This window comes from Gracilinanus agilis, chromosome 3 (genome assembly GCF_016433145.1).
Source record: "Gracilinanus agilis isolate LMUSP501 chromosome 3, AgileGrace, whole genome shotgun sequence".
NCBI classification, from domain to species: domain Eukaryota; kingdom Metazoa; phylum Chordata; class Mammalia; order Didelphimorphia; family Didelphidae; genus Gracilinanus; species Gracilinanus agilis.
The window spans coordinates 486,651,647-486,665,572 of record NC_058132.1 but is presented as its reverse complement, the minus strand read 5'-3'; the positions used below and the strand labels follow the sequence as shown (position 1 = coordinate 486,665,572).

General features: G+C 35.5%; 1 protein-coding gene across 1 annotated transcript in view; it reads left to right on the top strand.

The window, feature by feature from the left end:
- Positions 1–8,157: 8,157 nt before the first annotated feature.
- Positions 8,158–13,926, top strand: part of LOC123241738 — an 80,812-nt gene continuing 75,043 nt past the window's right edge. The window contains 1 exon segment of the mRNA XM_044669293.1: positions 8,158–8,258. Coding sequence (XP_044525228.1) covers positions 8,158–8,258 — 101 coding nt within the window.

Here is a 13,926-nt window from a genome sequence, read left to right as displayed (position 1 = left end):
AATACTATTGTATTAGGAATGATGAATTGATGGATTTCTAAAAAGACCTGGAAAGACCTCCATGAACTGATACAGAGTGAAATGAGCAGAACCATATCATTATGCACAGAAATTGTAACACTGTGGAATGATCAAAGGTAACTGACTTTGCTACTAATAGCAATACAATGATCCAGGACAAATCTGAGGGACTTATGAGAAAGAATGCTATCCACATCTAGAGAAAGAACTGTGAAAGTAGAAATCCAGAAGAAAACATATGATTTATCACTTCTTTATGTGGGTATGTGATTTGGGGTTTTGGTTTTAAAGGATTACTCTTTTACAAAAAATGAATAATATGGAAATGGGTTTGAGTGATAATATATATGTGTATAACCCAGTTGAATTGCTTTTCAACTCCAGGAGCAGGGAGGGATAAGGGGAAGAAGAAAACATGATCATGTAATCATGGAAAAATGTAAAAAATAGAAAATTTAATGGAAAACAAACAAAAAAGAAAATTCATCTTCTCTTTTCTCTCCTTTCCCACTCACCTCTACTTAAAGGAAAAGGAAAAAAATTTAATAAGCAAATAAGATCTCACGAGAGTCATGTCCAAAAAAAGATTACAAAGATTACATTCATCATTCTAAAACTTGAGCCCTGGTTGTAAGCTGTTCAGTTCTCAATATAGAGATTTTGAAGGTGTGGGATCCATACCTCTTAAGGTCAGCTGGAGATCCTGATTCCTTTATTATGATCCACCATTTGGGGATCAAGTCCTAATACCAAGAAATTTTGACGTGAAACAGAAAGTAAGTCGAAGTGCCTGCAAGGCACTAAAAGGTATTTACAAATACCAAATCCTGAATTACTCCAAGGCAGCATTTTATAAACTATGTGAATTCTGGTCATAGGATTATAACTTCATGGGATCATAGTACTTAAATGTTCCCGAGAAATGGGATATAAACTGGGGCCTATGAGGAGATTTTTGATGACAGTGATATTTTCCAAGCTAAAATATGTAATAGTTAACTGTATATCAAAAGTCTTTATTATATCAGACAATTTTCAGGGGAAAAATAGGCTGAGTTTTCTCTATTTTGCACCAAAATATCCCCAACTCCCTATTATTCAATAGATGTTCCTTGCCTCTAGACTTATCTAAAGTAACATTTGTAGCTTTCCTTTAGTATATTTCTAGCCCCAAAGTATCTTATAGACAATTTATTTTGGGCCTAAAGCATGGTTTTATGATTATTGCTTTTAAAAGTGCTCAATAAAATATATTCTGTTACCAAACAAATTAAAGATGAAGTTTTAAGTCTCTGATAAAACCACAAACTTCAAGTTTTTTTTAATTTTAAGGAAAAAAATTTAGTACAAATTTGGTCAGAATAAAAACAATAATAATATATTTACTGTGTCCTTGTGTAAATCTGTCTCTATACCTTTAGGGAATCTGTCATCTCTGTTAGTTAATGTGTTTTTATTATTTCTCAGTCTTTTTCAGTCAAGTCTCAATCTTTGTGACCACATTTGTGTTTTTCTTGGCAAAGATACTGGGAGTGGTTTGCCACTTCCTTTACCATCTCATTTGGCAGATGAGGAAAATGAGGCAAACAGGGTAAAATTGCCCAGAGTCACCCAGCTAATATGTATTTATGTATAATATGTAATCTGGCCTCAGACACTTTCCAGCTCTGTGAGACCCCCATTGCCTATTAAAAAAAAATTAAACCCTTACATTAGAATGAATACTAAGTATTCGTTCCATTGGGAGAAAAAAAGCAATAAGGGCTAGACAATTGGGGTTAAGTGACTTGCCCAGGGTCATGCAGCTAAGAAGTATCTGAGTCATATTTGAACCTAGGATCTGTCTTTAGTCTTGGCTCTCTATCCACCCGGCTGCTTCTTGCTATTTCTTTTCTTTTTATTTTTTACCAGTTACATGTAATAAATTTCTACATGAGTTTTCTGAAGTTATATGATCCAAATTGTCTCTCTCCCTCCTTTCCTTCTCCCCTCCCAGGGCTGGCAAGCAATTTCGTTTTGGTTATACATGTATTATCATGCAAAACACATTTCCATATTGTAGAGTTTTATAAGTATATGATCTTATGAAACCAAAAACCCAGATGAAAACCCAAATAAACAAGTGAATAATCATATGTTTTCATCTCCATTCTGACTCCAAGTCCCCCTTCTCTGGAGTTGGATAGATAGCATTCTTTGCCCTAAGTCCCTCACCATGGTCCTGAATCATTGTATTGTTGAGAGTAGCTAAGTCTATGACAGTTGATCATTCCACAATATTGCTGTTACTGTGTGTAATGTTCTATTTCTTTTTAATAATATCTTTTTTGACATGAGTTCCAAAATAGAATTGATGGGCACAAAGGTAAGTCAACAACTCTTCTATTATCTTGTTAGATTGTTCTCCAAAAAAGTTTTCCACAATTTATAGCACACTATAACAATGGACACTGAGTGTCTGTTTCTTCAATGTCTTACTAACTGTGCAGACCATGAATAAGCCCCCTTAACTTTCCTAGTCTCAAATTTCCATTCTTTAAAATGGAATATTGCTGCTTGCTATGTCAACTTCACAAATAGTTATAAGGTTTGTATGAAGTGGTTTACTTTGGGAACTAACAAAAAGTTATGCAAATATACATTATTATTTGGATTACAGGGAAACTATGTGAGGCAGTGGATAGACTGCTGCACCAGGAATCAGGAAAAGCCATCTTTCTGAGTTCAAATCTGGCCTGAGAAAATAGCTATGTGACCCTGGGCAAGTCATTTGACCCTATTTGGCTCAGTTTCCTCAACTGTCAAATGAGCTGGAGAAGGAAATGGCAAATCACTTGGGTACCTTTGCCATGAAAATCCTAAATGGAACAAAAGCCTTTTCATCAACATCAGATGTGAATACTGTAATAAGATGAAATAAGATGAAATATGTAGATTTCTGAATAGCTTCTGTTACAGAAAGTCAGACATAACTGAAAACAACTAAACAACAACATTTTGACAAAAAGGGACAGAAGAAGGAAAAACAGCACCAAACTTAAGTCAGAAGAGCTAAGTTTGAGTTCCAGATCACCTCTTGATAGTTGTAGAAACTTGAATCATTTAGCTTCTTTGATCTTCAGTTCTTTCTGCAAACTGAGGGGTAATTACCTGGCTTTGTCCTCTTGCTGCTGTGTCAAGTGAGCTAATGAATGTGAAAATGATTTGCAAACTGTAAAGCCCTACGTGATTATATGGCTTTATTATCATTACTGCTATTACCAACAAATATCAAAGATAAGCAAAGGACCCAAACGAAGTCATACTATAAACAGATGCTATACTACTTTCATCTTATTAAACAGTATTCAAATCTGATGCTGATGAAAATGCTTCTGTTCCTTTGTTGACCTTCATTTATTTTAATAATTAATTTGGTTCTGGAGTGAGTCATTGAGTGACTTCTGGAAATCACTGTCTTTGGAGACCTCTCCACTGGCATCTGTTGCATTTAAATTAAGGGAATATTGAATTTCTTTTCATCCAAGAAAAAACAATCCTTTAAAACAGCTTTAATTGATATCTTTTGTTTTTACAAACCCTTCATTTCTGAGTATATACTTACCCTTCAGCTACCCAGAGAGACCTCCCTGTAAAAAAATAATAAAAAAGAAAGAAAAAAATTGGCAAAAATAGCGAACAATCAAGTTTGCCATTATATGCCATGTCCTATCTCTATAGTTCCCCAACCTCTGCAAAAAAAGGGAAGGAGGTATCTTCTTAGAATCTCTCCATTTGAGGGGCAACTAGTAGACTCAATGGACTGAAAGCCAGGGCTAGAGGTGGGAGGTCCTGGATTCAAATCTGGTTTCAAACACTTTTTAGTATATGACCCTGGGCAAGTGACTTAGTCTCCCTATTGCCTAGCCCTTACTACTGTTCTGCCTTGTAAGCAATATACAGTATTGATTCTAAGATAGAAGACAAGGGTTTTATTTTAAAAAACGTCTCCATTTGGACCAAGCTTGGTCATTATAATATAATACAATATTCAGTTTTAATTTTTCTTGTTCTTGCTATTTACATAATTGTAACCATTTTGGATATTATTTTCCTGCTTCTATTTTCATTGCTTTCCATCAGATCAAAGAAGCTTCCCATGTTGCCTTGTATTCTTCATCTGTAGTACTTCTTAAAGCACAGTAATATATTCAATTCTGATAATGTGCCACCATCTGATTGGCTATACCTGTATCAATGGGCATCTACTTTGTTTCCAATTATATAGCACATAAAATGCTTCTACAAATATTATCTGATGTTTGTCAGACCCTTCCGTATTTAACTTCTCTCAGATGTATTTAGCAGTAGAGTCTCTAGGTCAAAGGGCAGAGATATTTTCTTACTTTCTTAGCATAATTTCAAATTACTTTCCAGGATAAACAAATTCCTTCATCCCTCCAACAGAGTATTAGTGCATCTATCTTTCCACAGTCCTTTCAGTGTTGAGTATTTGCAACTTGTGTCATCATATTGCCAATTTGCAGCATATGGGGTGAAATCTCAGGATTGTTTAATTTTACTAGTGATTCCGCAAGTCTTTATTGTGACTTTTATTGTGTAATTTTTTTTAAACACTTTTTTTTTATCACAAAAACCACTGAGATAACTGGAAAGCAGTCTAACAGATACTAGATGTAAACACCCTAAACTAAGAGGAATTCTAAATGCTTAGGTGTGGTAGAAGTAAAGGGTAATATAATAAACAAGTCAGAAGAATAAGGAAGAAATCACCTTTCAGATCTTTGAATAGGGGAACTGTTCATGACCAGACAAGGGAGAGGATCACAAAAGTTAAAATGGATGATTTTGATTACTCAAAGTTAAAAAGGTTTTGTATAAGCAATTCAGTGCTGCTAAAATTATTTATCATTTTATAAGTAAATAACTGGGAAAAATAATCTTTATAGCAAGTTTTTTTCTGATAAAAGTCTCATTTCCAGGATATATAAGAAACATTCAAATTTATAAGAATAAGAAACATTCTCTGACAAATCAAAAGATAGGACTGGGCAAATTTCAAAGGAAGAGATCTAAATTTTAAGAGACATATAAAAATTTATTCATATGATAAAGAAAATTTAAAATAAATCTGAGATTTTACTTTGTACACATCAAAATGGAAAATGACAAATATTGGGGAGAATGCAAGAAAATAGAGACGTTAATGCTTGTTAGCCACCCATGGACAGAAAGGTTACAGACTAGGTGTACAAAGTAAATATATTTTTTTGAACGTGACCTGGGCAGAAATTTGATTTTCATGACTATGCATATTCATTACAGGGGTTGTGTCTTTCTTTCCCCATACGTCTAGTGTTGGGGTAGGGAGTGAGAGGTAGAGAAGAGATTTTTGTTCATGAAAAAAATTAAATTAAAATTTAAAAGACAATAAGAAATACCACCATCTTTATTCTCATCCCTAGATGGAATGGAGAAAGAGGGAAGGAAGGATGAACAAATATTTGAATGATCTCACTAGACTTATCAACTATTATATTGCATAGATGATAGAATTTTTACTTTATTAATCCATACATTACTGCAGGAAAGTGAAAATCATTTGTTAAATTAAATATTCATATTGTGCCCCCCCCAAAAAACCTATTTGTTCATATCCTTTGACTACCTATCAGTTGGGGAATGGTTTTTGGTCTTACATATTTGTATTAATTTCATATATATCTTGAGATATTTTGAAGCTGATTTCCCTCATCTAAGATATAATCTTCTTATTCTAATTTTATTGATTTTTTCCTTGCAATAACTTAAAATTTTTTATGTATTCACATTTAATTGTTTTCCCTTGTGTGATAATCCCCATATTTTATTTCATTAAGAATTCTGCCTAAATTTAAGTACAATTATGAAAGGTGCCTCTTTCCATTTTCTCCTTTATGTCTTTATGAAGTTCTCTTTTATAATTAGTTTCCATATTAATTTGAAACTCATTGTGGTATATGGTGTAAAAGCTAGTCTAAAATTATTTTTCTGCCAAACTGTTTTTCATTTTCCCCAGCATTTCCCATTAAAGAGGGAATCAAATTTGCCATAGTTTAGGTTTTTAAATTTATTGATTACTGGGATTCTGAGTTCAGTTGTTTTTAAATGTCTCTGAGTCAATTCCAAAGATATATTATTTTTTTCTGACAGTATCAAATAGTTTTGATGATTATTACCTTGTAATACAATTTGATTTCGGGTGTACTATTTCTTCTCTATTCTTTTATTCAAAATACATTTTCCTATTTTATGGAACTGTAAAAAGTAGCCTCTTGATAGTTTGTCAAGATAATACTAAATCTGATTTGTAAATTAATTTGGATAACACTATCATTTTACTATACTGGCACAGCCCAACTAGGATCAATCAATAATCAATGAAATTTGCTATTTTCTTTATTTCCATAAAGACTGTTTTGTAATTGTATTTACATGTCTTGAAAGTGTCCTATTAGGTTGATTCCCAGATATTTAAAGCAATTTTCAGTTCTTTTGAATGAGATTATTCTGTATTTTTCCTTTTGCTTTTGTTATTTCTACACAAAAAATGCTGACGATTTTGTGGAATTATTATGTTTCTTGTTACTTTACTGAATCTATTAGTCATTTCAATAAGTATCTGCTGATTTTCTTGGGACTCTAAATAAATGTATAAATGTGGTACAGGTATCTATCTAGATTTTGAACATAAATAGGAATCATTCTGTCTCATCTTTGACAATGTGTTTACATCCACATTTATTTTATTTATTACACACATACATAAACATATATTTAATTTTTCCCTTTGTCTTATTGACATGAGCAGCATTTCTGGAACTTTATAAAATAATAAAGAGTTGAAATCTTTGTTCTGCTCCTGTACTTACTGTGTGAATGCTTCTAGTATTTCTCTACTGAAAATAATGCTAGTGTTTGGTATTGGATGTATACTTTTGTCATATGTTTTAATTATTCTTCTGTGAATTTTTTTTTTGGCATTTTACATGAAAGAACAATTTTGACATTTTCTGCTAAAAGATATAGACAGCAACTTCTGATTGCAGAGGACTTTAATGTGCTCTGTACATATCTTCATCATCATATACTACTTTATGAAAATTTTGCATACTAGTATACATGTAATGAGAAAATCAAAGCATAGGCAGAGTTCATCAGCATGTTCAGCAGATGTAAATTCCCCACGTTAGAAAGGCTAGAGGGCATGTTGCTGGGAAAAGTTATGATGGCATGTAATGGCAGTGTATTGAAGTGTTTTGAGCATTCACAAACATTCCAAATTGGTTCTAGTTTGCTAGCCACATGCTTAGGGAATGCCTTTTCAGTTGTCTTATTAGCCAGAATTGGGGACTCCTTCCAAAAGTGTTAGTGAACAGACCCTCAGCCACATTGTACTTGGTTTTTTGGCAGCTGCTCTTTGCTGACAATCTAACCAGTCTCTTCTCTCTCTGTCTGTCTGTCTCTGTCTCTTCCTTCTCCCCTCCTGCTGATTCCACCTTCTCATCACTGATTCTGCTTATTACCATGTCGATATTTTAGTGAAGGCCTTAATTACCCTTTTCCCAAACTATGCAATCATCTTATTACAGGTCTTTCCATGTCTGTTCTTTTTAGAGAGTATGTGCTGTAAGGGAAGAAGTTCTAGTTTTGTACTCCAGGGCGAAGAAGAACAGATCAGATCCCTTTTCCACATGGCTATTCCCATTGGATCAGCATTGTTTTCCCAAGAGTCAGAGGGTAGCTAGTAATCCTAATTTATGTTTGATGAAAAGGAATGATCATTGGCAGGGTTCCTAGCACAGGTTTGTTGACATTAACACAGGGATGAATATTTTTTGTCATTCTTACAACAAAAATTCAGTTACAGAGGAAATTTAAAAAGTGTCACCACAGCAATGCTACCAGTTATTAGCACTCACCTGAGATCTATTTGTGTTGTCCAAATATGAGGTTAGGATGGTCATTAATGAAAACACTAGAACTTTCCATTATAAATTATTATTTGGTTATTGCCTCATACTGACCATCTTAACAATAGTTATTCTTTGTGTTCTTTAGGTGACATTTGGGACTCTGTGAGTGCAAAACAAAAAGATGGCCAAAATCAATACTCAGCACTCCTATCCTACCACACATAGGCTCTCAGTTAGGACCATGGATGAAGACCTAGAAAGAGTTGAAAATGGCACCAGCAGGTAAGTTATCACATTCAGTTTTGTTCCTAGAATGGGAAAAATACTTGATATTTTTCAAGCAAAGCTTCCCAAGGCTGTGACACTGACTGAGGTAATAACATAATGTGAAATGCCTATCAGAGGCAGCTGGTGATTGAAATTCCCAGGTCTATATTTGTCACCAACCTGCTGTCTGCTGCCAAGCACCTCTTGGAATGACAACTGGGAGAGGCATAGGTCATAGGGGAAAAAATAGATAGCTCTAGGTTCCATCTAAAACTAGATTTCATCATCATTCAGTTCTCTTTTTCTTATTTTTCTGGAAGTTGAAATTTCCCAGTGACATGAACCTCTGCCCATACAGACATTCAGGGATATCCCACACTCACCACAAAAGTAATGCGAAGGAACAAAATTCAAAAGTCATAATATTCACCATTTACCCCACTTCTTCCAGCCACATCTAGCTTTTATCCTCAAAACTTAATCATACCACAACTCTTCTCACCATCACATGTAAATTGGTCTGGTCATTGTTATATTAGCTATGTTCTTTGATTCTTTTTAATGCTTTGGCTAGTTTATAAGCCCATGAAGAAGTGCTCATGCTCACCCTTCTAGTGATGAAAAGGAGATGTAGTAGGAAGAAAGGGAAGAAGAGAATTTTTTTTACTTATGCTGGAAACCTAGTCTGGTTGCATAGAATTATAATAATTTGTCTCACCTGCTTCATGAGACAATTTTTTTTGGTTTTCCATGTTTTCTAATGTAATTTCACTATTAGTTTTACTTCATTGATTTGATTACTCAACACACTGTCTCCTGACAGGCTTCATGACACAAATCTGAAAGACTCAAGTACTAAGAGGAAGGAAGGAGGAATGAGTATTTGTTCTATTTTTTTTTTGTCTTTAGAGTTCTATTCATAGACTCTTTCCACCTACTCCCCTCCTATATATTCATTACAGTTATTTTTACTTTGGAATTTGAAAAGGAGAATAAAAAATAAAATGGAAATGGAAAATAAGGAGAAAAGAAGAAAAATAGAAAGGGAGCATGGCATGGATCCCACCTACTCCAAAGTTGGGGAATAGAAGCTAGCAAGAATAATGATTCTCATTTTAGGGTCACCATTTTCTCTACTCACTGTTTACAGTATATATAAAGGGGTTTTATAAAACGAGGAATTGAGGATGTGATAAGAGAAGCAACAACAATATCCTGGTATATAACATTTTGGTTCTTCCTGATAGATGTCTTAGGAATGGGAGGTGCTCATAGGCTTTGCAGGAATACTATTCCATATACAAGATCTCAGGAGCAGAACTATACACAGTATTAAATGGCTAAGTCTTTTTCCCAGAGACAGGGGATGCTTTCCTCCTGGGAGGATAGTTTCCTAACCATAGAGGCTACAATTTCCAACTTCTTAAGCAGGAAAATGGCATGATTAGAACTGGAGTGGTACATAGGTTGACTAAGAAGAGAGTACAAGTGGAATGTCCCATAAAGAGATATTGCAAGAGTTCAAGAAAAGGGTGCATATGATAATTAAGACCCTTATTAAAATTGTGACAATGGTAATGAATGCATCAGAGATGTTGTGAAGATGGAATCAATAGAATTTGGTAACTATGAGATGAGATGAGATGAAATGTCAAATGAGATAATATCAACTGTATTCATTTCTAGATGGAGAAGGCCTAAGGGCAGTTAGGGATGTGGGTCTGGAATTCAGAAGAGAAGTCAGGACCAGAAACATAAACTTGGGAATCAACTTTATAGAGGGAACAGTTGAAGCAATGAGAGTGAACGAGATTCTCAAGGAGAGAATATATAAGGAGAGGGGCCACTTAGGAAGAGACAGGACAACTGTTATACAGGTAAAAAAGAAGATTCTGATGCTTCCAAAACAAAGGGAGAAGAGCATATCCATTAGGAGTAAGTGATCAAAAGTGTCAAAAGCTGCAAAGGAGTTAAGCCAGATGTGGAAAGATTTTAAAAGGTCATTGGATTTGCAGAAAGGTTGTACCAACTCAGTTTCATCATACTATACTAATATTTTGTCTTAGCATACTTGCCTTCCCACAGCCAAGGTCATTACATTGTTTAATTAGGTCACTGGGGATCTTTAAGAGAGCCTTTTCAATACAATTTTTGAGAGTAAGATTCTAATTGCATGGAAGTTGAGAATAGAGTGTGTAGTATGGAAGTGTAAACATTAAGCATAGACAATTTTTTTCAAGACACTTAGCAGTAAAGGAGAGAAGCATGATGGGACAGTAGATGAACAGTAAAGATCAATGAAAAGAAATTTTTAAGATTTTGGAGACCTGAGCATATTTTTAGGGAAGTGGGGAGGAACAAAACAGTGATGAGGGAATATAGGAATGGGATTTCTAGACCAAGACTGGACCTTGGGAATTTAGCAGAGAGATTTCATGAATGAAGAAACTTCCTCTATCAATCCAGGTTGGCACTTTCACCAAGATCTATGGCCTTAGAGAGTTGCCTATGGAACTGGGAATGGCAGGAAAAACTCAAGATTAAAGAGAAATTTAAAAGAGGGGGCTAAAGATATTTTAAAGGGTTACTGAAGCAAGTTCCTAGAGAAAATAGGAAAAAAGATAAAGTATAGAAGGGTTAATTCTACTTGAGAGAAGGAATTTCTTTTCTTTGACAGTGAGGAAGGAAACTATAGATTGATTCTGAGAAATTATGAAGACTAGAAGAGGGGAGTTTGAAAAGCTCATGCAGAATATAACCAGTCTTTCCAGTAAAGTAGGAAGCTATGTTATTTGGTATAAGTATCTAGAGGTATGTGGACATTGGGGATAGGGCAGAAGTCAGAACCAAGTAAAGGAGAAAAGGAGAGTTTTGGAATAGTCACTATGGAGAATGAAATAGGGAGTTGATGAATGTAAAATGGAAGGGTATTGGGCAACAGCTAAGGAAAAAGTGAGATCGTGTTCCATGAACTTGTAGTTGATAAAAATCAGCTTGATTTTAGCTAGTAAAGATTAGGAGCACTGGAACAGTTCTGAGAAAGCTGAATGATTGGTGTTGCCTAAGGGTTTTGATTTGCAAGTCATGAATTACAGAAGACTGTAATAGTGAGAAGTCTCTAGGACCATGATTAGTGAAACATTTAAATGGTCAACCATGTGGTCAAGGCTGTATATAGAAGCAATTCAAGCCACAGTAAAGGAGACTGATGGATAGAAGAACAAATTAATGCACCAGAAATCGAAATGAGATTAAAGTACAAGTGAGCAAGGAAAAGGAATAGGAAGTTATGTAGAGATGAAATTTTAAATTGTGAAATTTGAAATTGGTGCATTTCTATGAAAAGGTTAAATCCAAGGCATGATCACATTGAGGTGGATTTAAATTTATTCTGATGAAAAAGGTAATTGGTGTTGAGAAAAATTGGTGATTTGTGTAATAAGATTGTTAGAAAGGTTACATTAAAATGAATATTGAAGTCCCTGATGATTGTAGGGGACAGATTAGAGAAGAATTCTGTGAGTTAGGTGCTAAAGTTTGAGAGAAAACGAGGAGAATGATCTGGAGGAGAATGATATGGAGACAGTGTAACCAACAGTTTGGACATTAAGAAAGAAAGAAGACAATGATGAATCATAATAAGAATAGTCTTGAAGTGGTAGTTAGGAGTAAGAAGAATGGTTGCCCCCTCCTCTGGGTTCTATGAGTTGGGAAGAGGAAAAGAAATAGAAGTAACCTCTAATGAAGTTGTAAGAAAAACTTGAGGGAGAGTCATGTTTCCAGTAAAGTGAAGATGAAATGTTGAACAGTTCAAAGATATGGGAGATTTTATTGAGAAAGAAACTTTCAAAGGTCATAGTGGAATGGGCTAAAACATGCTTGAAGTGGGTGAAATTGACTTTGGGAGAGATTAGGAATAATCAGAATAGGTTAAGAGTTTTGCAAGGTATGTTGACTGACTCTAAAGCACTAGGACTTGGATAACAGGAAATGGGGAACCAGTGCAATGGGTTACACATATTAGATAGGTGTGGAGCACTCCATAATGACTTATTCATAGAAGTAATCTGCCCTAGAATAACACATTTGCTCATAGATTGAGTAAATTAATCTTCTGGGAGACACGAAGGGATTCCAAACTGACAGTTAGCCTCCATGAAGCCCCAGAAACTTCAAGAAGGTTCAACAACTTGCCACTGGCCATACAGACAATTTATTATATGAGAAATAGAATTTGAACCCAAATCTTCCTGACACTACTACGTTCAGTGCTCTAGATACTAAACCAGGCTTCTAGTGAAATTGAGTAGTGATAAGTCGTGAACTTTTTACTTGTCTTCCCCTAGATAATGCTATTTGTTACTTCATATCCAGGTATATCTATTTACTCAATTTTAAAACTGATCTGGATCATTCTAAAGCTTCTCTTTTCTAGTCTGAATGAGTTTAAGGGAAGGGTCCCATGTCCAGAGGTGCCTGATTTATGTCTACTTTGGTCTGAAAATGAAATAAAACATTCTGGATGTGAAGTCAAAAGTTCTGGGTTCAAATCCCAACTCTGCTATGTGTGTGACCTCTCTAGGCCTCATCTTCCTCATGAATAAAATGAAGAGTTTGGATTAAAATGGCCTATAATTTCCCTATGAGTTCTAAATCTTTGATCCTAGAAGACTGAAATGATCAAGATTATCATGAGAAGGATATTAGTTTTAGGCTCATCCCCCAAGATCACAGTGAAATTATCAAGGTCTTTTCCTGGTGAATATATGGAGAGGTTAGGAAAAAGGTACCAGGCAAATGGGTAACTGTGACCACATTTTGGTCAATGTTGCTTTAGCAGCTTCATTGCTAGGTCAATTCCACTGGCTTGCAATGTGTGACATTTGCCTTAACCATCATGCACAGGATAAAACTGATTTCAGGTTCTGTAGCGAGCATCAGCACTATCAGTGCTGGTCCATTAGCAAGAGGACACACATTCAGGGCAGCTAGGCAGTGTAAGGGTAAACTGCTGGACCTGGAGTCTGGAGAAGCTGAGTTCAAATCTGGCTTTGAACTCATACTACCTGGGTGACCCTAGGAAAGTCATTTAGCCTCTTTTTGCGTCTGTGGAAAATTAAGATTGTGAAATCATTTTTCCCTTTAGCATCCCCTCAGAGTCAGGATGAAATAGTCTAATTCTATGGTGAGGATATCTCCAGTTTCTCTCCCTACTAGGAAAATAGGTTGGGATCTTTCTTCTTTGTTGAGCATAAGAAGATTAAGGACAAGGTTGGCCAGCCATAGTGAACCCTCTTATTTCTTCAAAAGATTTAGAAGGCTTCCGGGTTAAGATGGCGGCAGAGTAAGAAGCAGCTCTTAACCTCTCCTGACCGAAACACACAAAACTCCTCAAGGGGACATAAAAACAAGTCCAGACGAACGGAGGAACCCCACAACAGGGCACAGCGTGGAAGGTACGTGGAATCAAGACATTTCCAGGCTAAAAAGGGCTCTCACTCACTCAATCGCGGGCTGCGCAACCACCCCACCCCCACCCCCTCCACACTCACCTATAGCTCCGAACCCAGCTAAAAAGAAATAGAGCAAGTTTGGGGCACCCATCGAGTCATCGGCAGCTCTGGGACCTGTTCCTGAGAGCAGCAAGACTTAGGACCCCATTAAGTCAAGAACGCACGCGAAA